Genomic DNA, 22793 nt, shown 5'->3' on the forward strand with positions numbered 1-22793 from the left:
ATTAATAAATTCTGCTTGAAAAGTAAAGTTTGAAGCTTCATTTTGCGAATATTCAATGGTTAACATTTAAGTAATTAACCTGATATTAATCCAATTAAACTTTTTATGTAATCCAAGTCAATAATATATCGATAAACCTAAATTAATCTAATTGGACATATTATTTCAACTTGAAAAGGTGAATCTATCATTTTTCAATTAATTTTGAATCAAACTATGTAAAATATAAGCTTATTAAATACATATTTTTATCATGTTAAAATATCGAAATACTTATTACTCATTTCGTAATAACATTAACAAAACTTTTGGTAAATTTGACAGTCCAATCAATTCAGTTGGGTTTTTGTTATTAAAACTCTAACAAAATTCATCATGATTATTAAAAACCCATTAAAAAAAATGAAGGTAACTATTCAAAAAATTCTAATTGAATTATTTAACAACTACATTTCAACTAAATTGTGTTGCTAATTAACTTCCTCAACTTAAACTATATTTTTCTCAAGTAATTCATAACAAAGAATGTTAGATATTTTATTCGAATAATAACATTCAACATCCTTATTCTTTATGATTATTACATAAAAACATATTTTATCCATTTACATCACATATGTTCTTAAATTGTATAAGAAAATCACCAATTTTACTCTTGTAAGTTACTATATCAATGAACATGAAATTAACTAATCATTAAAGTCTCGAAATGACACCATGAGGGGGATTCAGTTACATTTATTGATATGATTAGATATATGTTTTCTCAAATATTAGTAGGAGGCTAGGAGCAATTGAATAGATGCAGTTATTAAAAATATATAATTACTTATCTCGTCAATAACTAACGATATTTTTTTATCTATGCTCAATAGGCGTCTGAGTTATATTATAAATTGTAATATTTGTAGATTGTAACAATTATTAAAAAAAAAAGCTCCCTAAGACTAAATGACAAAAGGACTTTTTTGAAATAGATAGATAAAGTATGCCCTTATTGGAGAAAAGGTAAAACATTAGGGATCTAAATGTTATTATAATCCCATGCACAAAAATAACAAAAAAAACTAATAACAACTAACCGAAAATCCCAGGCGTCATATTCCTTTTTACCGCGTTTTAAAATGCCCTCTCATTCATTCACAGTCAGAAGCTGTCGGCATGTCTCTTCCCTCTTCTCTCTCTCTCTCTCTCTCTCTCTCTCTCCACGTATTAAAACAATAAAACATATGCACACTACTTCGTATAACGGCTTTGCGCTTAAAATCTGCGCCTAACAAACTCACGAAATCACTCCTCATTTTTCTCTCTCCCTCTCCTCTTTCTCCTCCTCTCATTTCTTTTCAAATCCTTCCACCACCTCCCCCGCCTCTCTCTCTCTCTCTCCTCACCACCACAGCTAAACTTTTCCATGTAAACCTCCGCGGACGCCGTCGTTTCGACCTCCCACTCATCCGACGTCGTTTTGTGTGAATAAGATAACGATTTAAATTAAAATACGAAAATGGAGAACTTAACGGCGCAGTTAAAGCGAGGGATATCGCGGCAGTTCTCGACGGGATCGCTGCGTCGGAGCCTGACGAGGCAGATGTCGAGGCAGTCGTCGTTCGATCCGAGGAGGAATAACATGAGGTTTAGTTTCGGGAGGCAGTCGTCGTTGGATCCGATACGCCGGAGTCCGGTCCAGGACGAGTTGACGGTGCCGGAGAACCTTGACTCGACGATGCAGCTGTTGTTTATGGCATGCAGAGGTGACGTCAAGGGAGTCGAGGATTTGCTGAACGAAGGCAGTGATGTCAACAGCATTGATCTTGACGGACGGACGGCGTTGCATATCGCCGCTTGTGAAGGACACGTGGAGGTTGTTAAGTTGTTGCTTAGCAAAAAGGCTAATATCGATGCCCGTGATCGCTGGGGCAGTACGGTACATTTTTCTTTCATTTTTACATTGGTTTGAATTTACTATTGGTGCTCGAGCTTCTTAATTGTTTGATGCAATTTAAGCGCCTAATTGCTGAGAATCGTTTTATTTTGTGAAATAGAAACGTGCGTATTACAGAAAATTTATTCAGTGGGGATGTCCCTATACCTAACCTGTTTTTCATTATAGCCTAATAATATTGTTAGCTTTATCCAATTACATTTTCGTACTGTTGGAACGTCGAATGATAAAGTGACAATGACCAAATTTTAAACAAAATCTCCATGCAAATCAGCTAATATCAAAGAGATCAAATCCGAATATTTTCGAAATTTATCAAGTTTCTAAATTCATGAAATTTACTTATACCTCCCTTTTTTTTTCTTTTTCGTTTGAAGGCAAACGCAGCTAAGTGGGTGAATTTTTTTTTTTAAATTTTTTATACTTGTTGAGCTTTTTAACATTTAATTGGACAGGCAGCTGCGGATGCTAAGTACTACGGAAATGTTGAAGTTTACAATATCTTGAAGGCCCGTGGAGCCAAAGTTCCGGTACAATTTGAACTAGTTCGATTTGAATAGAACTACTTTTTCTGTTTCTAGTTGCTAGTTATTATGTTAATGTTTTGAAGGATGGCATTTTACATATTTTCTTTCATTTTAGAAAACCAAGAGGACACCTATGACTGTGGCAAATCCTCGAGAAGTTCCAGAATATGAGCTTAATCCACTAGAGCTTCAGGTCCGGAAGGCTGATGGTATCACAAAGGCATGGCCCGTTCCCTTAATTTTTGTACATTATGTGATCCTTTACCATTCGTGTATTGTTTAAGATGTAATACCTGTGATGATTTTCAATCTACTGCACATAACTATTTGTCCTAGCCCCCTTTTTAACTTATTTTAGTTGGCAATGTCCTTCTGAAGATGCCGTTAGCTACAGTTCTACTATCTATCATTAGCATACATTCATGTTTCCAAACATTGGAATGTGTTAGAATAGAATGGCAGTTCTTTGTACGGCCAACTAATGGCCTTCTCCACAAAATTTTCTTTTTGTTATTAGCTTACATATGCATCATGTTGAAACATATTGGATGTACCATGTAGATCATTGACTGGATGGCTAACCTTATGTGCTTGATAATAACATATTTTTATTTTATTCTTGAGAAGAGTTGCCCAATTCAACCACGTAAATATGTCCAGAAGGTAGACACAGCACAATCTAATTCTCATTAATTAAAACTTACAGATTGCGTTGGCCTTTATTTTGGGGTGGAACTACATGATTAATTCCTTTGGGGTGGAACTATTTTAGCTTCCATTTGGCTTCTCTTGAATAACTGCCGCGCTTTTGGTCTTCCTAGCTCAGTTTGCATTTGAGTTTTTTTTTTTAAATGGTTGTTCTGGGAATCATAATGCATGGACTTCTGGGATTGAATAATAAAGCAGTTCTAAGTATCTATGAAAAATCTTTGATCAATTTGGTCGGTTGTTGGTGGATTTCTTTCCAATACTTCTGTGCAGGGATCATATCAAGTTGCTAAATGGAACGGTACAAAGGTTTGGGTAAAGATACTTGATAAAGAAAGCCATAAAGACCCAGAACGCATGTAAGCCTCTATTTTTTAGCTGCAAATTTTATCATCTTTCTGTTAAAGAGCGATCTATAAGAAAAATAATTACTTTTAGGAGCTGATTTTCAGAAATTTTCCCAAAATAATCAAATGTGGTTGCTTGTTACTGCAAACTTCGGTAGTTAGTGAAACTCTGTAGATTAACTATATCATGATCTTCATGATATTTTCAAGTCATTCTAAGACTGTATTTGCGACCTAACCCTGTATCCTAATTTCTTATCTTTTCAAACAGAAATGCTTTCACGCATGAGCTAACTATAGTAGAAAAAGCTCGGCATCCTAATGTGGTTCAGTTTGTTGGAGCTGTCACCCAGAACATACCAATGATGATTGTTTTAGAATATCATGCAAAAGTAAGCATGCCTATCACTCCCTTCCTCACTCTCTCTTTCCATAAACAGACGCACACGTCTGGAGGCAAGCATAAATAATATTATTATTTCTATAAGTTCACTCTCACTTGAGAAGGATAACTGCACTGATTTGATAGTATTTGTTTCTTTCGCAAATTGCGACTTAACCATTTGTTATATTGACGGTGATCTTTCAGGGTGACTTGGCAAGCTATCTTCAAAAGAAAGGGCGTCTTTCTCCATCAAAAGTTCTGAGATTTGCTCTTGACCTTGCTAGGTATGTGTAATTTTCACTTATATCTACTGATACTGTGTGTATTATGAATTTAAACAAGATATGCAACTCTCATTTTTTAACACTTGTAAAGTATTCTTTGTCAATTTGCCTTCATATTGTTTCTCATTGTGCATTCAGATGTTTGATAATTCTACTGAATTCCCTCGTAATAGTTAAATCTTGTTTGATTTCTTGTTGTCAGGGGTATGAATTATCTTCATGAATGTAAACCAGATCCAATCATCCATTGTGATTTAAAGCCAAAGTAAGAGAAAAAATGCAGAGGTTATTCTGATATGCGCTGAAATTTCATATTGAATTTTTATCCTTACTCCTGGAGATCTGCTGTTCTTTAATATTTGAAATTTTCGTAAGGTGCCAGAAATATTTTGCTGGATAATGGAGGCCAGTTGAAGATATCTGGATTTGGTCTGCTGAGATTGCAATATATTTCACCAGAAAAAGCAAAAATAGTGTTTCCAGTGTCGCACATAGATCCTGCAAGTAAGTTTCTTACTATGCCCGACCCTTGGCTTAATTTGTGGTTTCATGTATTTATATATATGCCATGATTGATGCAAGTAACTGGTGCAATCTAAATTGACTTTTTTCTTTATAGGAAATGATACTGAAGCTCTAGTCTATGTAGAATGAACACTTTTATACATGCAATTATTATTTATTAATTAACTATACTTTGGCCAAAATAGTCATTAGAACAAATACTATAGAAACCTTGATTTGAGTTCAATTGATGATTGTGCTTTTTCTGATTGTAGATTTATACGTGGCACCTGAGATTTATAAAAATGAAGAATTTGATAGAAGTGTGGATGCCTACTCTTTCGGTCTTATTCTCTATGAGGTATTTTCCTACTGGCCAAATCCATAAACATATTATCATAGCTCCACACAATCCAATTCAAATGGTTTCAAAATATAGGGGCAATTTAAAATTTTAAATTGCTCACTAATTTTGCACTTGTCAGAATAACTTGAACCTTCCGAACATGTACTCCCTTACCACATGAAGCATTTGATCTATTCTGCAATAATCTTTTTTTTTTTTTCCCCAAAAAGAAGATTAGTGCTAAAATGCACAAAGGATGAAATTTTGATGCATCTGATGCACTTCCCCTTCTCCTTGTTTATCAGTTTTGGAGCAGTTTGTATCTTATTCATTTATTTCTCTGCACATTCTATTACATCGTTCATAGAAGGATTTAATGTTTTAACACCTCGCTTCTCTGTTTCTTTCTACATGGCTCAGATGATTGAGGGAGTACAGCCCTTCCATCCCAAGCCCCCTGAAGAGGTGGTAAAATTGATGTGTTGTGAAGGAAAAAGACCGCCATTGAAAATCAAGGCCCGAAGTTATCCTCCAGATTTAAAAGAGTAAGTAATATATTTTTGTCAAGAACACGATTTGCTGAATTCCAAAAAAGCTAATTTTGTAAGGTTGCAGATAGCTCTGAATCATTGTTTATGTTTACTTTGCTCATCTGAAATAAAGTTCTTAAGGTCACTTAATTGAAGGCTGCTAGTATTAAAAATGTTGTATCTTGAAGACACCCAAGCATTCTGAAAATGTTTTATGCCTAAGACTGGTTGACCTATATGCAGGTTGATTGAGGAATGTTGGGATCCAAAACCAGTTATTAGGCCAAATTTTAACGAGATCATTGCACGGTTGGATAGAATAGTTTGTAATTGCTCAAAACAGGGTTGGTGGAAAGATACTTTCAAGCTTCCATGGTATGCTTCCGTCACCAAATCTTTGCAGTTTTCTGTTATATGTTACTCGAATTGAATACTTGACACGCACCTTGCATGTAGAGCAGTAGAGATATCGGACAGCTAGGTGTTTTTGCTCATTTGCCTTCTGATGGGCATAAATGATGAAAATTTGTACAAATTAGGATTAAGTACAAGCTAGGATTAAGTAAGGGTATAGATGATGAAAATTTGTACAAGTTAGGATTAAGTATAATATATGTAAGGGTTAAAGGATATCAGATCATAATTATAGGCAGAGCTGGGAACTGAAGAACAGACTGGATCAAATGACGGACCATAATGTTATCGCATAACATTGTTGATGATTCAGCTTGATTCCATGGGACTTAAATCCCGCTAACCTGTTATTTGTTTTTTCTACTTTTCGTTTGCATTTCTAATAAAAAATTGGGATGTGCAGGAAATAGCAAGGAGTTCCTTTCAAAAGTTGGAAAGATTTTCGACTGGGGGATGTTCAGTCTGGAGATTTTAGAGTTTCGTTTTCTACTTTTTGAGTTTCTTAAACATGCCAGTAAAAGAAAGAAAAGAGAAAGATGTTTTCCCTCATTCTTCTCTGCTCTCTAATGGAGCTGGAACAGTTCCTTGTTATGTATAACTTGTGAAAGTGTTTTGTATTTGTAAAGTCAGATATAAGTTACACGCAGAGGTAAACGTTTCATGTAATTTATTATCATATATTTGGATTCTGTTCTCGACTGAATAGAGAAAAATTAATTATTCGAACTATATAACTCTAATTTATATGACCAACTTAAATATAATACTCAAGATCGAGCCGCGGCAAGCCAATACCTAACAAATGTATGTAATAAATTTAATTTTTTATAGTTGAAAGAAAAAAATGATTTCACACGCTAAGATATAATCTTAAATGTTTACTCTATTCATGTATTTGTAACTGCAATGCTCTTTAAAACCATGAACAAAAAAAAATAAAATAAAATAAAATATCCTTCCACTAAAGTATGATTTTTGACCAAGGGGCATGTTAATTGTTACCTAACAATATATTCAATTTCATTGTTGCAAATTGTTGGTTCCATTTTTCTTTCCCCTTTTTTTTGTGTGTGCTGGGGTGGGGGGGGGTGTTACACGACTAAATTTGACAATGCAAAAAATAATTTTGGATGTGTCACGAAAAATTTAAAAGATTTAACAACATGAGTTTAATAAAAATTTGGAGAAATTCAACACTATCAGAGAGCCAAAAGAAATAAATTTATAAGAGATGCTGTAAAATGATCAATAGATTTGACTACGCCATCAGTCATCCACTCATTCATCTTGCACGTGCACAGTACTAAGGAATACTGTACGTGCAATTTCTTTGCTTGTTACTCAAGAGTCAAGAGGTCAACGTTCAGAATCGAGTATTACTCCTCCAATATACGGACGCGTAACAATTTATAAGCCAATAATTATTATTCTTCCACCGACCAATCAAAAACTCATCCAACGATTCAAATCACGTGCCATCATACACCAGCGTCACAGCCTAACTTAATCTCTTCTCATACCTCTCTTAAACCCTGCCTTCCCCTTCGTTTCGTCTTGTGCACTCTCTGTTTCTCGTTCAGTCTGAAAAATAATAAACATTTATAACAAACTAAAATAAAAACAATAACCATTAAAAGAGCATATTTTTGAGTCACTGTAAGTTCATACTTTTCTCTCTTCTTCATCAAAGCAATTCAATTTCACTGTTTCCGTTATACATATTTCCTTTTTTTATTTTTATTTTCATTTTTCCAATATTATCGTTTGACTACATGTGTTTCTGAATTATTAAATCGCCTAAACATGGTAATGTTTGATTGAATATCTATTAATGGCTATCTTTCATATTGTGGTGTTCTTACTTCTGTCTGCTGCTTTCTGGTTTCTGGGAAATTGCTTCGGAAAAGAAAAATGTAAAGTATTATAACGACAATTTAGATTGTTATGAAACCTAATTTTATTTCTTTTTTAAATGGTGAAGTTTAGTAATAATGTTTTTTTAATTGTTTGTTTCATTTTAGCTGATTTCCTTAATTTTATCAAAGTTTTTTAGGTAAAAATGGGACAAGGTTAGGGTTAGTCAGTTAAATAACTTGGTTTATTCTTTAGTACTCAGTAAGTGATGACAAATGATGTGATTGAGCTCGGTAAGGAGTCTCCTTACATGTCAATCATAAGTTGAACTTGAGCAGCTTTGAGTTGTTTTATAGTTCTGGCTTTTGCGTTACTAAATATGATGTCATAGAAGTTTGGGATATTTTGGTACTGTCTTTTGTACATGATATGGAGGTTTTGTGTCTCTGCAGTGACAGGTTGTGAGTATCATCTTTGCCAGTTTGACTGAGTGGCATTTTGAGAAATGTGCGTGTGTTTCTCTTCGTAAAGAGAGAAACGATATCTGATAATGGCTTCTAGAGCTATTTGGAGAAGGAAGAGATTAATTTCTGATCACCTGGGTGCCTTTGCTCGGGTGAGACAAAGCTTCCAATGTTTAGGGCATACTGGTGGGAATTTTGATTCATGTGCTTATAGCACCTCCCCAAACCAGTCCACTATAGACTTCAATCAGACAAAGGAAACAGATGCTATTTCGGTGACAAGAAGGGAATTGCTCGGTTTCTCTGGGTTAAGACACATTGGATATAATTATAATAGAGTCACAGTACTTGGTCTTGGGAATGGAAGATTCGCATTCACCTCTCCAGTGGGATTGAGGTTGATGTCAAGCTTAGTTCGAAACGCTTCCACGGCTACTGCTAAACAGCCCGAAATAGGCAGCGATGATGAGGAAAATGAAGAGCTGGCCAGAAAAAAGAGGAAGGAGGCATCACCAGAAGAATGTGATCAAGCTGTTGTAGGTTTGAGTAGTGCAAAAGCCAAAGCCAAAGCTAAAAAGTTACAGGAATCACAAAAGGTTGCTAAATCCATTTTTCAAAGAACATGGGCCATGCTTCTGGGGATTGGTCCTGCTTTCAGAGCAGTTGCTTCTATGAGCAGGTTGAACTCCCTTGAATATTCTATTTTATTTTCTTATGAACCAATTACATTAATTTGACATGGTTTTGAAGATAAGTTGCTTGGTTGGCTTGCTATTTCTTCCTGCAGGGAAGATTGGGCCAAGAAACTTGTCCATTGGAAACATGAATTTGTGTCCGCATTGCAACATTATTGGTTGGGTTCTAAGTTACTGTGGGCTGATGTGAGAATCAGTTCAAGGTTGCTGTTAAAACTAGCTGATGGGAAGAGTCTCTCTAGAAGGGAAAGACAACAGCTAACTCGGACCACTGCAGATATTTTTAGGCTAGTTCCTTTTGCAGTTTTTATCATAGTTCCATTCATGGAATTTCTTTTGCCAGTGTTCCTGAAGTTGTTTCCTAACATGTTGCCTTCAACCTTTCAAGACAAGATGAAAGAGCAGGTAGAAGTTCTATCTATTTGCTTTACTATGTAAAATATTCATTAAGGGGTTTCCTGATGAGTAAATGAATGTGAATTGACGTGATATTTTTGTATGGCACGTATGAATGCGAAACATATGAAGAAGGTATTTTGATCTTAGTTCCTTGGATCTCTTATATGGGGAAGCATCAATCCGACCTTGAAATCTTAAGCTGTGGGAGCTGACCTCTTCAGAGGTTGGCACATGCATCAATTTTTTTAGGAAAGAAAAAAACGTGTTGACTTTCAAAGATTATTAAATCATTAGTACAATTTTCCTTGCAACCTTTGATTAACAGTTGTAATAACTGGTAATGGTTATAAAAACATTTGGAGTAGACTTCGCAAAATGTATCATAAGACACTAGCAAACCAGCTGATGCTCTTGCAGATCATGGGCAGTCCTGAAACAATAATTATATTTGTTTTTTTCAATTTCGTAGTCATATTGGTTTTGGTATTGCAAAATTTAGGAGGGTGTTTTACATATACTACAGTTTCTTATATAAAAAAGAGGAAGTTGAAAGTGGGGGATAAGTACGTTTATACTTTTTATCAATCTGTTATAGGAAGAGTGGAAGAATTGGATGATTGCTTTCTTGCTGATTGAGTGTGTCTTTTTCTTCTTAAAGCTGCATGAACGTCTCTTGCTGTGTGTGTTTGCTAGTACACCTCTACTTTTCCCATTTTATTTACAGAACATTCAGAATGGAAAAAACCATTGCGACTAATAACAGCGTATACAGTGAATATGAATCCCTAGAAATTGGTCTCTCTTTCTCTCTCCTGTTCTTTTCTTTTTCACCTTAATTGCTTTATGTGTAGGAAGCTCTGAAAAGGAAGTTGCAAGCAAGAATAGAATATGCTAAGTTTCTTCAGGACACAGTCAAAGAAATGGCAAAAGATCTTCAAAATTCGCGGAGTGGGGAAATTAAGAAAACTGCAAAAGATCTTGATGAATTTCTGAACAAGGAAAGTATTCGATTACCATGATAAATCCTTTTTTCTCTTAATTTGATTTTATGTATATTAGTGACTCGGACTATCTTGTATCATGCAGGTTAGAAGGGGCTCTGGAGTCTCAAATGAGGAGATTTTGGCCTTTGCCAAATTATTCAATGATGAACTTACTCTGGATAACATCAGCAGGTTGCTGACTGTTACTGTTGTTTTGGTATTTGAATTGAATACATTTTAACTTTAAATCCAAAATATTATATGTCCTCGCTGGTTTTCAATGTATGACAACTTTTTGACATTTCGCTCTGTTCTCAGGCCTAGATTAGTGAATATGTGCAAATATATGGGAATCAGTCCATTTGGAACAGATTCATATTTGCGTTATATGCTCCGGAAAAGACTGCAATGGTGAGATAAATCTTTTATCCAGTCTGAGCAATTGAACAGTTTTTCCAGTGTCCTGTAGTTTATTAGACAAAGACTTGATAACATGGCATGGTATGAATTGGAATCTTTCCATACTTTATAGGAGATGATACGTTGATTAATGAATTATTTATTGTGTTTGTCTGTGTTATGTATATTTCTACTTTGTGTTTATAGGATAAAGAATGATGATAAGTTGATTCAAGCTGAGGGCGTGGAGTCTCTCTCAGAAGCTGAACTTCGTGAAGATTGTAGGGAAAGAGGCATGCTTGGATTGCTCTCGGTGGAGGAAATGCGCCAACAGGTTTTTGGCAACAACCTCCTGCATGTTTCTGTTTTTGATGTGTCATTACACATGCATACAGGGCTTTGTTTTCTTTAAGGCTGCATGGAAATTTGGCTTATTTTTCATTCACCATGTTGTATTTCCTTGTCTATTTTTGTTGAGTAACCATTAATGCTAAAAGTTGAAATTGTAAGTTGATAAGAAGTGATAAACAAGAGTATTTGAAAGGTAACATAATTGGAACATTAATCTAAGCGTTTTTGAATGCACACATGGATTGGATCAAAAGTCCACCTTGATCTTGTAATAATTTAATTAATTGAATGGAAGATTAAAAACACAAGACTTATTGGTCCAATAAGCTCCATGGTTGTCTAATTATTTATCCCAGAAGCTTTTGTTAATGAGAGGGAGCCCGGTTATTTGAACCCAGCATATGTAGAATAAGTTTGTACTTGTAAATTCATTATACTTTTTCTTGTCATTTGTTAGTTTTTTAATTTTGGAATATGTCATGCACACATCAAAAGATTGAATCACAGTTTGTATGCTGTTATTTGAAGCAATGTACTCATAATATGAATGTGTATGTATTTAAAGTCTTGAGTATTAGAATTTCAGTTTTTGTTGCAGTGAAACTCTTATTAATTTGGTAATTTAAATATAAATTTGGTATGATAATTTGTTATGATTGTTAACTTTTTCGCAGCTTCGTGATTGGCTGGATTTGTCTCTTAACCACTCTGTGCCATCTTCCCTCTTGATCCTTTCAAGGTGATTTAAAACCCCTCATTTTCATTCTTCCTTTCTGCCTTATCTTTTGCATCAGGCTGTCAGTTAACAGATGCTTAGTGTATATGAGTTGATTCTCGTCTGATACAATCTGCAGGGCCTTTACTGTGTCTGGAAAGCTGAGGCCAGAGGAAGCTGTTCAGGCTACACTTTCTTCTCTCCCTGATGAGGTTGTGGGTACCGTTGGTGTTACAGCTTTGCCATCTGAAGATTCTGTTTCAGAAAGGAGAAGGAAACTGGAGTACCTTGCAATGCAGGAAGAATTGATCAAGGTGAAAATTAGACAGGCTTGGTTTATGATTTTGCTATTTTTTAAGCTTTATTAAAAACATGATGTGCGACAGAACATGTGATTGAAGTCCTAAATCTAAGCTGATCCATGCACATTTCAGGCTTCAGTAACTGGGGAAAGAGCATCATAGCATCTTGATAAACCAAATTTTCTTTTGAGTAATTTCAATTTAATATGTTGCAGGAGGAGGAAGAGAAAGAAGAGAAAGAGCTGGCCAGGATGAAGGAATCCAAAACTACTGAAGAGGATGTTGCATTGAAAGAGATGACCATCCCAACAGCAAGGGAAGCACAAGAACAAGCACGAGCAAGAGCATTGGAAAAGCAGGAGCATCTCTGTAAACTCAGTCAAGCATTGGCTGTTTTAGCTTCAGCATCTGTAAGGCTATATAAAACTTCTAATTATCAAGATTTGGCTGATTGTTAGCTTTTTCTTTTTCACCTTTAATACTGCTCTTTCAAGTGTGATCATCTGGTTTTTTGATTTTGGCTTCTCTAATCTCGCAGTCGGTGAGCAGCGAGCGTGAAGAGTTCCTGAGGCTTGTCAATAAGGAGGTATATGCAAACCTAGGATATATTTGGGATGCAAAGGCTTTTAGATTTGCTGATCTTAATTAAAGATTTGTTTGTGCATAATGTCAACTTGATATTTTTGTCAATCTGCGTTGGGCCATTTGCAGTTAACAAATTTTTTTGATTAGGCAGAAATTTGTTATCTATTCTTTGTTTCAAATTGAAGCACTCATTTGTAGCTAAAACTTATCTTTTTGCAAATAACAGAGAATCATTAAGAATTTCGTAACTTTTGCCTTTAAATCTTGTATCTGTTGGATTCCTTATTACTTTCTCTTCTTTGATTTTATTGCCTTGATGTTTTCCAGATAGAACTCTACAATAGCTTGGTAGAAAAAGAGGGTACCGATGGTGAGAAGGATGCCATAAAGGCATATATAGCAGCTCGAGAGGAAAGTGATCATGCTACTGAAGTTGCTGAAGGTGACGAAGTTTCTTCAGCACTTGTAGAAAAGGTAAGCTCATCAGATGCTCCTCTATTTCTGTTACATCAGCTTCAGATGTTGGTTGCTCTTTTAAATGTTTGGTGATGCTTCAGGTTGATGCAATGCTTCAAAATCTTGAGAAAGAAATTGATGATGTGGATGCTATAATTGGTGATCGTTGGAAATTACTTGACAGGTATATCATTGGTTTTCAGGAATCAGGATGAAGCTTCTCTTTGTGGTTAGCTATTTTATGATAATGTGCGGTAGTGATAGTTTTTGGTTCTTAGAATAGTCGATCTTGTTTGTAGTAACTGATGTTCAGACATCAAAGTGGTGCATGTGCCAGATTTATGGGTGCTAAGGTATAAATTTTAATATGGAGTAAGAAATGTGAGGCGTGCTTGTTAAGGAAATTAGATATTTTTTCTATGGTATCTTGGTGATAGTTCGACATTCTCAGATATGAAAAGAGGTTGAAAGAATCATCTTTTGGATGGTTAATGTTCTTTGAATGTTTCCTATAAAATAAAAGGTGCTTAATATGTGCTGCCAAAAAAGTAAGTGCAATGAGTTAATTTGAATTAGAGATTGGGAAGATGATTACAATGAGAAGCACCGGATATGCACTGAAATCAGTTGAAGTTTTAGATAAGGAACAGACCCCCATATAGGCCCTTTGTTAAATGTCAACTTCTCTGGAGTTAGCAGCCTTCTATGTTTTAGACACTGTTTAATTGAGATCAGCTCAGATTTTGCTTGTTCTCATTTAGCCTCCTCTATGTACGCTTTCTGTGTTTATTATTTTTTTCCACAATTAGATTTTTTACAAATGGTTTGATTAGTTTCAATCTTATACTTTGAATGTTTGGCCTTCATTTCATGTAATTAATATATCAACTTGCTTTATATCCACAGCGATCATGACGGGAAAGTTACTCCTGAAGAGGTGGCTAGTGCTGCTTTGTATTTGAAGGATACATTAGGAAAGCAGGGTGTCCAAGAACTGATCAGCAACCTTTCAAAAGATATAGGTGAGCTGATGAATTATGTTTGTGTATTTGACTCGGTTACGGATATAGATGTACTTTATGTTGTGTTAACTGAATTATCGCCTATTCTCTTCAGAAGGTTGGCATTTAGTCACTACCTGATTTAACAATGGATGAAAGTTGCTTCTTATATTAATTACCTGCTAACTGGGGAAAGAGATAAGTGGGCTGAATGTGAGTGCATGTGTTCAGTCTGGAACTAGTGACATTTCCATTAGAACTTGAAAATATAACCAAGGCCCAAACTATGTCAAAGATAATTTTCTTTGGCTGAAATCATGTAAATTTTCAGTCATTTTAAAATAATGAATTTCTTGTTTGTGTTCCATCATGCCTTTTTGTTCATGCATCAAGTATTAAATTAGTTCAGAAACATGACTGCATGACTTACATTTAACAGACGGGAAGATTCTTGTTGAAGACATTGTCAGATTGGGCAGCCGGACCGAACATACCACTTCAGCCGAAGAGAGGGGGAAATGTGGAGGGTAAATGCCTGATTGATTTGTTTTACCTCAATAAATTCATTTTACTATGCATAGTTAGTTGGTTAGGTTACTGGTCATATTTTGAGGTGGCCAGAGCTCCCTAGAAATTGTTGAGCCATTTGATAATGTTTCAAGTTCCGATGTATAATTTTTATACACGTTGGATTTTTCCTTTGTACTATAGATAGGTGATCTATTTCAAGATCATATACAATATACAAAGAAGTACTCCTTTTCCTCTGAATGCAGATGGAAGGAAGGAATTAGGTGGTGCTGTAAACAGTAATGCCGACTGACTAGAACATAAATGTGCACAGAAAACAACGTTGAAGCGTTCTTGCTGGGCTTTCCTGTTATCTTTTTGTATTTGAGTTCTAAAAGTAGTGACCTTTGAAATTAGTGGTTTGGTGTTTACTATGAGCTTCAAATTCCACGATTTGTGAAGGAATTTGCCTTTGAAATTACTGGTGTGGTGTCTACTATTGGCGTCGGTTTCCACTATTTGTGAAGAAATTTGAGAAGCTTTATGTATAGGAAATGAAACGCATTATGGCAACACGATGAAATTCTGATCGTCTGTCCGAAGAAAAAATAAAATGAATGGGCCTTTGTAGTATTTCAAAAAGTTCTTTCGATTTGTTCAGGAAGCATATGCTTATTCATCTGACTTGCACGTTTTGTGAATAACTGGGACATTGTGGAATATCCCAGAAAATGAAGGGGGAAAAACAATTCCGCATTTGCAACGCAGAAACATAGTTTTATAACAATATTAGTACATAGATATAATGCTAAATTTATTTTTAAAATGTGGATGATGCCTTAAAATTATTTTTTAAGTCCATTAGTAAACAGAGAAGCGAAAACCTCCATTTCTTGTTTCTCCAAAACAACACCAACCTCAACGCCTCCTCCTCCATCTTTACTCTCCGCAAAAGAGACGGCGCCTGTCCTGTCTATTGACACGATCTCCACCTTCCTCGGCCTCCCCCACCCGAAATCTGACCCGTAAACATCAAAACGGGTCGACCCGGCGACCGAAAGCATAAATGCTCCTTGTTTCGCATGTTCTACTATTTTTGCAATCTTCACATCTGATCCTTCGTCAGCGACATTCGCATCTATCCCTTTGATCAAATCACTTATCATTTCCGCAGCAAAAGCAACCCCATTTTCTTGCTTTACTTCACTAGCTTCTGTAACGGCACCATGTATCCCATTACAATTACCGAAGTAATTATCCGGCACCGGAGGATCCAAGCGGGTCCTGTAATCCGCAGTGAACCCAACAAGAGCATTTCTATTACCTTGAGCTTTACCCGTTTTGGCTTTAAACATGCAAACAAATACATAAGCTAATGTAAGTACGAAATTCGATAAGTGAAGTTGTCTTGATTTTTTCACATCACTTGCCGTAACAATTTCATTAACCTTGTCCCTAAGCTTCTTTATATCTTCACGGCTCAGCTTAAATGTGGCACGTACCAATTTGCTCAGATCCACTGAGACTGCGAATGGCAAGACCTTCAAACTTTGTTTGTGATCAAACCAATTATTTAACTCCACCATGTCTCGACCTTCCGGATCTTTGATGACATTCCGGTCCAAAAATGGAGTTAGTTCAGGTGGCAAACAAGTGGGGTTTTGTTGCAAGTGTTTGCACAAATAAGCCCAAGATTTTACGAACAAAGTTGAGCTTTTGCCGTCAAGAACCGCATGGTGAGATGTGATACCGATGGAATAACCTTCTTTGAGGAACAGAGTTATTTGGACAGCAATTATCTCAGCTTTATCGTCTGATATCGGCAAATTGGGCACCAAAGGGTGAAACTCAACAGCTTTGCGGATTCCATTGCCGGAGAGGAGACTGAAGAGATCGGTACTGTCGGACGAGGACTCAGCAACTGTGACTGAAACGCCGTCGTCGTTATCAGGGAAGAAGTAAACGGCTGGTTTTTGGGTACCTTCGGGCCACATGATGTTGCCGGCGAGAGGGAGATAATGGAGGAGAGTGAGGGAAAGAGAGTGCTTGAGCTTTGGGAGGATCACAGAGTCGAAGAAATCGCGAGTTAAGTCAGTGACTTGGTAGAAGAATAGGCGTTCGACAGGAAGAACCTTGAACCAGTAAATGTCCAAGTAGGTGAGAGGAAGAGTGAACGGCGCCGTTGTGGTTGAGCTAGGGTCGGCGAGCGGGGTCACTCTGGTAACCTCATTTACTTTAACAATGTTTTCTGCCATGAGAGTGAATCAATAGCAAAAGCTAAAACGTAACTGGCTAGCTGGTTTGTGAAGAATCTTGTACTCTGTTTTTTGCCTTTGTTGCATGCATGGATCTTCTGCTATTCAAAAGTGTTTGTATAGCCTTTTAATATGATTTCTTTGCCTACATTACTTGACCCACAAAACAAGATGTGTGTACGAAGAAACAATGAGCACATGGGAATTTAATGGAGAAGAAATTTTATGATACATATCAACTATAAAAAAAAGAAAATAATATTACGATATGTATGTATTTATATTAAAATTATATCAAAATTTAATTACATATATTATTTACGTATGTGTTAATTGTATTAGTTTCCATGTATTCTAAAACTTTAAAAATTTTAGATACTGATTGAGCGGCAGATGGAATATGATTTTTTTGTTTGGGTCAATTAATACAAATCTGATCGAATCAATAGACTTGCAGCCAGCCCGTGAAAAAATAATAAGTTGGTGATTTTAAAATTTTAACTCCCATGTGCGTGTGTGTGTAAAGTCTGAACTCCCCAGGCCCTGAGGCCTCAACTCATGGGATGTAACAAATAATCTTTTGTAATCTGGAAACGTGCCAACGTGCAGCTTCCAGACAATACCAAAGGGGCATGTAAGAGAATTACTGCACAAAGTTTAGCTGTTTTTTTTTGTCACTTTATGTTTTCAAAATTTAAAGATAGCTGCCAGCCACAAGACAATCCGTTGACGTTTTACTTTGAATCGATTCATCACCTTTTACCTTTTACTGGAAAGTGTCATATGATTAACTATGCTATCACCACGGATATGTGGTTCAAATTACTTAGAAACCTGAGATTTAGATGAAATGAGGAGTATTTTATTCGAAGCTGATGGAATTTTTGTTAAGAGTACAAGACCATTTGGTTACTTCATTTATAACCCTCAAAATAAGGATGGAATTAATCATCTGTTGATAATTGTGGTATTGGATTTAAGTACGTAACCCAAAAAAGTTATTGTTAGCATCGTCATCGCTTATGTCAAGAAGAAGAAAAATCGAATGAGAACAACCGCACCAATATTCTTGGTCCCATGAACTTTTGTTTTATTTGTTTAGTAGTATTTGTCATGACTGCTGGACAAAGACATATATTTATGATCGTTCATTTTTGGGTACCATTTTAATTATTCTTGAACAACTACAAAATAGAGAAAACAGAAAAATACTTGCCAAATTTGAAGGCTTCCATATAAACAACACTTATTAAAAAAAAGAATATTCGATCGAAAATGTTATAGGGCTTGTTTATCTTGGTCATTGATGAAATTAGTACATTAAAAATATAAAAGCGGTTAAATTCTACCAGCACAATATCACTAATAGACACGTAACATAAAATTTTTAAAAGTTTTAGAGGGCTTAAGTTATCTTAAATCCAATTTATAACCCTCAAACTCAGCATGGAACATGTACAAACCAAAAGCTAAAAACTAACTAATGACATAATTAACTTGATGAATATATTTTGCAATTCAAAATAAGTATGAAATTATTTTTATATTTTTATCTATTAACTACTACACTCATATATTTTGGTCGGAAAAAAATTAGTTATGGAAGGAATCTTAATCAGTAGCATCGCCTGCTTATTATCAAATATGAATTTTCCAAAATTAAAGACAGAGAAATGACAATGAAATCAAGATATTCTAATTTGTAAACTTAGATATAAATTCATCAATATTTTTATCTGAAGTGCCACCCTCACTAACTGCCTCAATAGCCAAGTCGCTCCATTTCTTAGCATTCATTCTCATTTCTCTCCCACTTTGACCCTCCATCACTTCTCTTATGCACCTCTCAATCTCATCTCTTCTCACAATCCCATCTTCATCAACCCTAACCCTAACTCCAACCTTCCACACATCTTCAACAAACTTCGCATCCGTCGGCTGATCTGTCCACTGTGGCATCACCACCATTGGCACCGCCAAGCTCAAAGCTTCAATAGTTGAATTCCACCCAGCATGCGAGAAAAAGCAACCAAGTGCTTTATTTGAAAGCACTTCTAGCTGAGGGCTCCAATTCACAATCAAGCCCTTATCTCCAATCCCATCAACAAACCCTTTTGGGAGCTTGTTTGTTTCCTCTGTATCTCTTATTACCCACAGGAAATAAAAAGAACTTTTCTTCAAGCCCCACGCCAGTTCTTCCACTTGTTCATTGGCTAAACAAGCCATGCTTCCGAATGATACATAAACGACTGATCCTTCGGGCTTTGTGTTGAGCCAATTCATGGTGATGGATTTGTCCAATGTAAAGAGATTGAGATCATAATCATTGTCATTAACGATTCTGTTGTCTAGGTAGAAAGATGGAAGCGTTGGACCGATTGTGACCATTGGACAAAATTTAGACATTGAATCTGCCACCTGTAATAGATAAAAAATTGTCCAATACTTTCTGGAGTGATGATCTCAACATTAATTGTGGCTAAAATTTATATACAAGAGGAAAAAAAATAGAAACATTACAAAGTTGCATAAATAAATAAAACAAGGCAAGGTAAAATTAAAGCGTAGAACTTATCATTCAATATTTTATTATAAGATTTATAATTCAGAATATCGACTAGTGGATTTCACAATTTCAACAAATTTTTATGTGTTTGAGAGTATTATTGACACTTTGAAATAATTTAAGGGAGAATAGCGCACTTTCGACCCTTTCAAATGTTGCTTTAATTTAAATGTCAGTTTTAACAACGAAAGAGGTATTAAAAAGTTTCTCGAGAGGCAAGTGATAAAATCAAATTATTAGATGAACGAAAGTGTCATGCGTTCTTCCAATTAAAAGTCATCTTACAAACAGTAATATAGAAAAGTACTTTTTGAAAAATGGATCTTTGGATGCAAAATACAGTTAAAAATACGTTTTATAAAAATGACAACTAAAGTAAATATTTATCATTAGATTTAAAATTAGGATTGGGACCTCTCTTAATTCTTCTCTCCCCTAAGTTCTCCTATTTTTTCCCATCTAGTGAAAATAATTGACATAATTGTAGATAAAAGTAAAAAAAAAAAAAAAAAGAGAGAGAGAAAAAAGTTGACTTAATTGCTAACTTCAAAATTCAAAATCAATTTTCTAAGCTCAGTCAAGCCTGCATGTGTGACATGTCGTGCCGTATATCCTACAAAAAAGTGTCATGCCGCCGTAAAGACATATACCGTGCCCCGTGACCTGCACGGCAGTCGGCCATCTATATAGAAAAGTAATAACGCAAAGTCAAAATTTACCATTAGCCGTAAAATTAACTAACCTGACTTTCCAACTTGTAGTAAGTATTGACAAGCACAAGATCAGCTCTATCTGCGTTGGAGAATTGATTCAACACCATCTCAAAGTAAGCTGGATATTGCCCTTGAACACCAATGAAGGATGGCATGTCTTGAAGCTCAAGTAACGGCATCCCGGGAATCGAAACCGGCGTTGTAGAAACGGGAAGCTTCAGCAATCCATGATGAACAAGATAATATATAAAGTTAACAGCACAAGTTTGAGTGAAAAAAGCGGCAGCAAACAAACCGAAACCTTTTGCAACATCAAGAGCCCAATAAAGAAAAGCGTCGTAGACTACACAATCAATAGGATTTGAAGAGCTTTTGTATTTTGTGATGAGTTCAGCTAGGGTTTTTGAGCCTGCAACTTCCATGTTTTGCAAATAAGCATCGATGCTTTCTGCTTCCGAGAAGCCACCGTCGTCATAGCCGTCCGATATGGTGTCGATTTGAACTGAATCGGAGGGCTGAGATGGTTTTTTGGTTTTGTAAATGAAGTTTGTTATGGCTAAAGTGATTTTCAGACCTTTAGAAGCTAATCGTTTGGCAAATTGGAAAGTGGGGTTTATGTGACCTTGGCTTGGATATGGAACTATCAAGACATGAGCTCTGTGGATATTTTTCTCTTCCATTTTCTCTTTTTTTTTTTTTTACTAATTTTTTTGTGAAGTGATAGAGCTACTCTTGCTTACTATTTGTTCAGTCTCTTATTTTGGATAAGCTCTTTATAGGGAAGGAAGTCGGGAAGGCAAAACATGTCACGAGATTTGCACGTGAGATATTTGGATCACGTGGCTAAATAAATTATTGCGATTAATTATCTTCAATACCTAGGTATCTGTCGAGTGTTGAATGCATGCATGATCTCAAGTTAATTGTTGTTAAAGCGAAGTTTTTCTGAAGTTTATATGAAAAATTCATTTAGTCAACAAGCAAATGGAATCAAATCCAGCACGCACAGTCTTTATTATTGCTTGCACTATTTTTTAAGAATAATTTACAATATTCTATGAGAAACGGGGTGTGGATGAAAGACGAGTTATTGAACTAAGTGTGCTTGCGAAACAAGAATTGAATTCATAAACTTGCAAAGGTTAAATAATAAACTTAATATTTTTTTATATTGGAATTTACAAGATATTGCATCCCCTATCAATTAATCGTCATTCGTCATTGTCGTTTTCATGATTTGTAAATTACATACTGTCGGCATGCGAATCATAAAAATTGGGAAATATTAAAATGTCTCACCCCAACCATGTATGATGATCGTGAAATATATGATCTACCTTAAGAATCAGCGAAGAAGATATATGGTGTATTATTCATAACAACAAGGTAGTCTTCAAAGTCTAGATTTTCCTTATCTAATTCTCGCGTAATACTATAAATTTCAACCTCCTTTCATAAAATCAATTTGATTGCCTCTATTTTTATTTTTAATTTGTTGGATGGAAGACACTTGGGTCTCTAACGTTTCTCACTTTTACTAATTAGGTTCTAACTTTTTCTAATACCCATATATTTTGGGGCTCTTTTATTATTAAAATCGTACTTCCAGTCTAATTTAATGTGTTTGTCAAAAGGTTGGAAGGGGTATCCATGTTGAAAAATTACGATTATCATTCAAATGTAAATTGGAATATTAAAATTTAAAGGCGGTGATATTTTCATTCTACTAATTTTGTAAACCCTCCCCACTTCTAGAAAATAATTACAAAAATTTTACATTATTTTAAAAAATTTCAAATAAAGAATAATTTTGGAGAATTGATTAATTAAATCCATCTTTTTTTTGTGATCTAAATTTTTTTTATTATGTTTAACTACTCGGATTGCCTTATCCTAAATTTACACAAAAAAAATTAAAAAATTTATTTCAACTTAATTTTATACAAAATACATTGTCTCTAAGTTATGTGTCAATTCTACTTTAATAGGATGATTATTAATCTTTAATTAAACTTACATAATGTCTTTAAAGTACCATGCTCATCTAAATTATCGAGCTACCAAATTTGTATCATTTGTCATGTAAGATATTGAAAATTTTCATTTAAAAAAGTTAGATTATAGGTCACAAAATTAAATATATAAACTATTAAATACAAGACCACGTATTTCTTGGGTAACTGGGGTCATTTTTTGTCACAAGGGTAAAATAATCAAATAAAACTTGTGTTAAAGCAATCTTAATAGCCTAAGATTGTCAAAAAAACTTAAGTGAGAAAAAATTCATAAGGAGGATGTAATCAATTAATAGTATAATCTTTTTGCTGATTTATATGTTACCAAAAATAGTGTGAATGTGTGGTATGTCTACAAAAATAGTAGGGTAGAAATATCCCACCCCGCGGTGATAATTCCACCCCACAATTTCTGTAAACCCACCTTAATAGTAGAAAATAATTGCAAAAAGTGCACATTATTTTTAAAATTTTAAATAAAGAATAATTTTGGAGAATTAATTAATTAAATCAATATTAACTTTTTTTCGTGACTTAATTTTT

General features: G+C 35.0%; 4 protein-coding genes across 5 annotated transcripts; 2 read left to right on the forward strand and 2 right to left on the reverse strand.

Moving 5' to 3' along the window:
* Positions 1–1211: 1211 nt before the first annotated feature.
* LOC18048051 (integrin-linked protein kinase 1) lies at positions 1212–6707 on the forward strand. Its single transcript, XM_006442057.2, has 12 exons — positions 1212–1924; positions 2398–2472; positions 2585–2689; positions 3451–3536; positions 3796–3916; positions 4114–4193; positions 4396–4458; positions 4576–4697; positions 4973–5058; positions 5464–5588; positions 5817–5948; positions 6391–6707. Exons 1-12 carry the CDS (start codon positions 1505–1507, stop codon positions 6395–6397), a joined length of 1422 nt encoding a protein of 473 aa, XP_006442120.1. The 5' UTR covers positions 1212–1504; the 3' UTR covers positions 6398–6707.
* Positions 6708–7604: 897 nt separating this feature from the next.
* Positions 7605–15334, forward strand: LOC18048052 (mitochondrial proton/calcium exchanger protein). Of its 2 annotated transcripts, none has more exons than XM_024188165.1 (15): positions 7605–7643; positions 8294–8984; positions 9093–9405; positions 10251–10397; positions 10486–10574; positions 10701–10793; positions 10989–11115; positions 11807–11871; positions 11987–12161; positions 12365–12559; positions 12688–12735; positions 13062–13208; positions 13292–13374; positions 14097–14212; positions 14631–15334. In XM_024188165.1, exons 2-15 carry the CDS (start codon positions 8392–8394, stop codon positions 14720–14722), a joined length of 2283 nt encoding a protein of 760 aa, XP_024043933.1. In that variant the 5' UTR covers positions 7605–7643; positions 8294–8391; the 3' UTR covers positions 14723–15334. The 2 variants fall into 2 exon arrangements, with proteins under 2 accessions (XP_024043933.1, XP_024043934.1); XM_024188166.1 differs by lacking the exon at positions 14631–15334 and adding an exon at positions 14307–14621.
* A 41-nt stretch (positions 15335–15375) lies between these two features.
* LOC18048053 (malonyl-CoA:anthocyanidin 5-O-glucoside-6''-O-malonyltransferase) lies at positions 15376–17128 on the reverse strand. The gene has a single exon (XM_006442059.2). The coding sequence runs from the start codon at positions 16954–16956 to the stop codon at positions 15547–15549; it is 1410 nt and encodes a 469-aa protein (XP_006442122.1). The 5' UTR covers positions 16957–17128; the 3' UTR covers positions 15376–15546.
* Positions 17129–18587: 1459 nt separating this feature from the next.
* LOC18048054 (UDP-glycosyltransferase 74F2) lies at positions 18588–20921 on the reverse strand. Its single transcript, XM_006442060.2, has 2 exons — positions 20265–20921; positions 18588–19374 (listed from the first exon to the last, which is right to left on the reverse strand). Exons 1-2 carry the CDS (start codon positions 20913–20915, stop codon positions 18652–18654), a joined length of 1374 nt encoding a protein of 457 aa, XP_006442123.1. The 5' UTR covers positions 20916–20921; the 3' UTR covers positions 18588–18651.
* Positions 20922–22793: the final 1872 nt, after the last annotated feature.

This window comes from Citrus clementina, unplaced genomic scaffold, assembly GCF_000493195.1.
Source record: "Citrus clementina cultivar Clemenules unplaced genomic scaffold, Citrus_clementina_v1.0 scaffold_3, whole genome shotgun sequence".
In the NCBI taxonomy this organism is placed as follows: domain Eukaryota; kingdom Viridiplantae; phylum Streptophyta; class Magnoliopsida; order Sapindales; family Rutaceae; genus Citrus; species Citrus x clementina.

Coding starts and splice junctions, on each gene's coding strand:
- LOC18048051 (XM_006442057.2), top strand. CDS start 1,505: ATGGAGAACTTAACGGCGCAGTTAAAGCGAGGGATATCGCGGCAGTTC. Junction 1,925..2,397: donor GTGATCGCTGGGGCAGTACG/GTACATTTTTCT, acceptor TTAATTGGACAG/GCAGCTGCGGATGCTAAGTA. Junction 5,059..5,463: donor TCGGTCTTATTCTCTATGAG/GTATTTTCCTAC, acceptor TACATGGCTCAG/ATGATTGAGGGAGTACAGCC.
- LOC18048052 (XM_024188165.1), top strand. CDS start 8,392: ATGGCTTCTAGAGCTATTTGGAGAAGGAAGAGATTAATTTCTGATCAC. Junction 13,209..13,291: donor CTTCAGCACTTGTAGAAAAG/GTAAGCTCATCA, acceptor GTGATGCTTCAG/GTTGATGCAATGCTTCAAAA. Junction 14,213..14,630: donor CAACCTTTCAAAAGATATAG/GTGAGCTGATGA, acceptor TACATTTAACAG/ACGGGAAGATTCTTGTTGAA.
- LOC18048053 (XM_006442059.2), bottom strand. CDS start 16,956: ATGGCAGAAAACATTGTTAAAGTAAATGAGGTTACCAGAGTGACCCCG.
- LOC18048054 (XM_006442060.2), bottom strand. CDS start 20,915: ATGGAAGAGAAAAATATCCACAGAGCTCATGTCTTGATAGTTCCATAT. Junction 19,375..20,264: donor ACTACAAGTTGGAAAGTCAG/GTTAGTTAATTT, acceptor TATCTATTACAG/GTGGCAGATTCAATGTCTAA.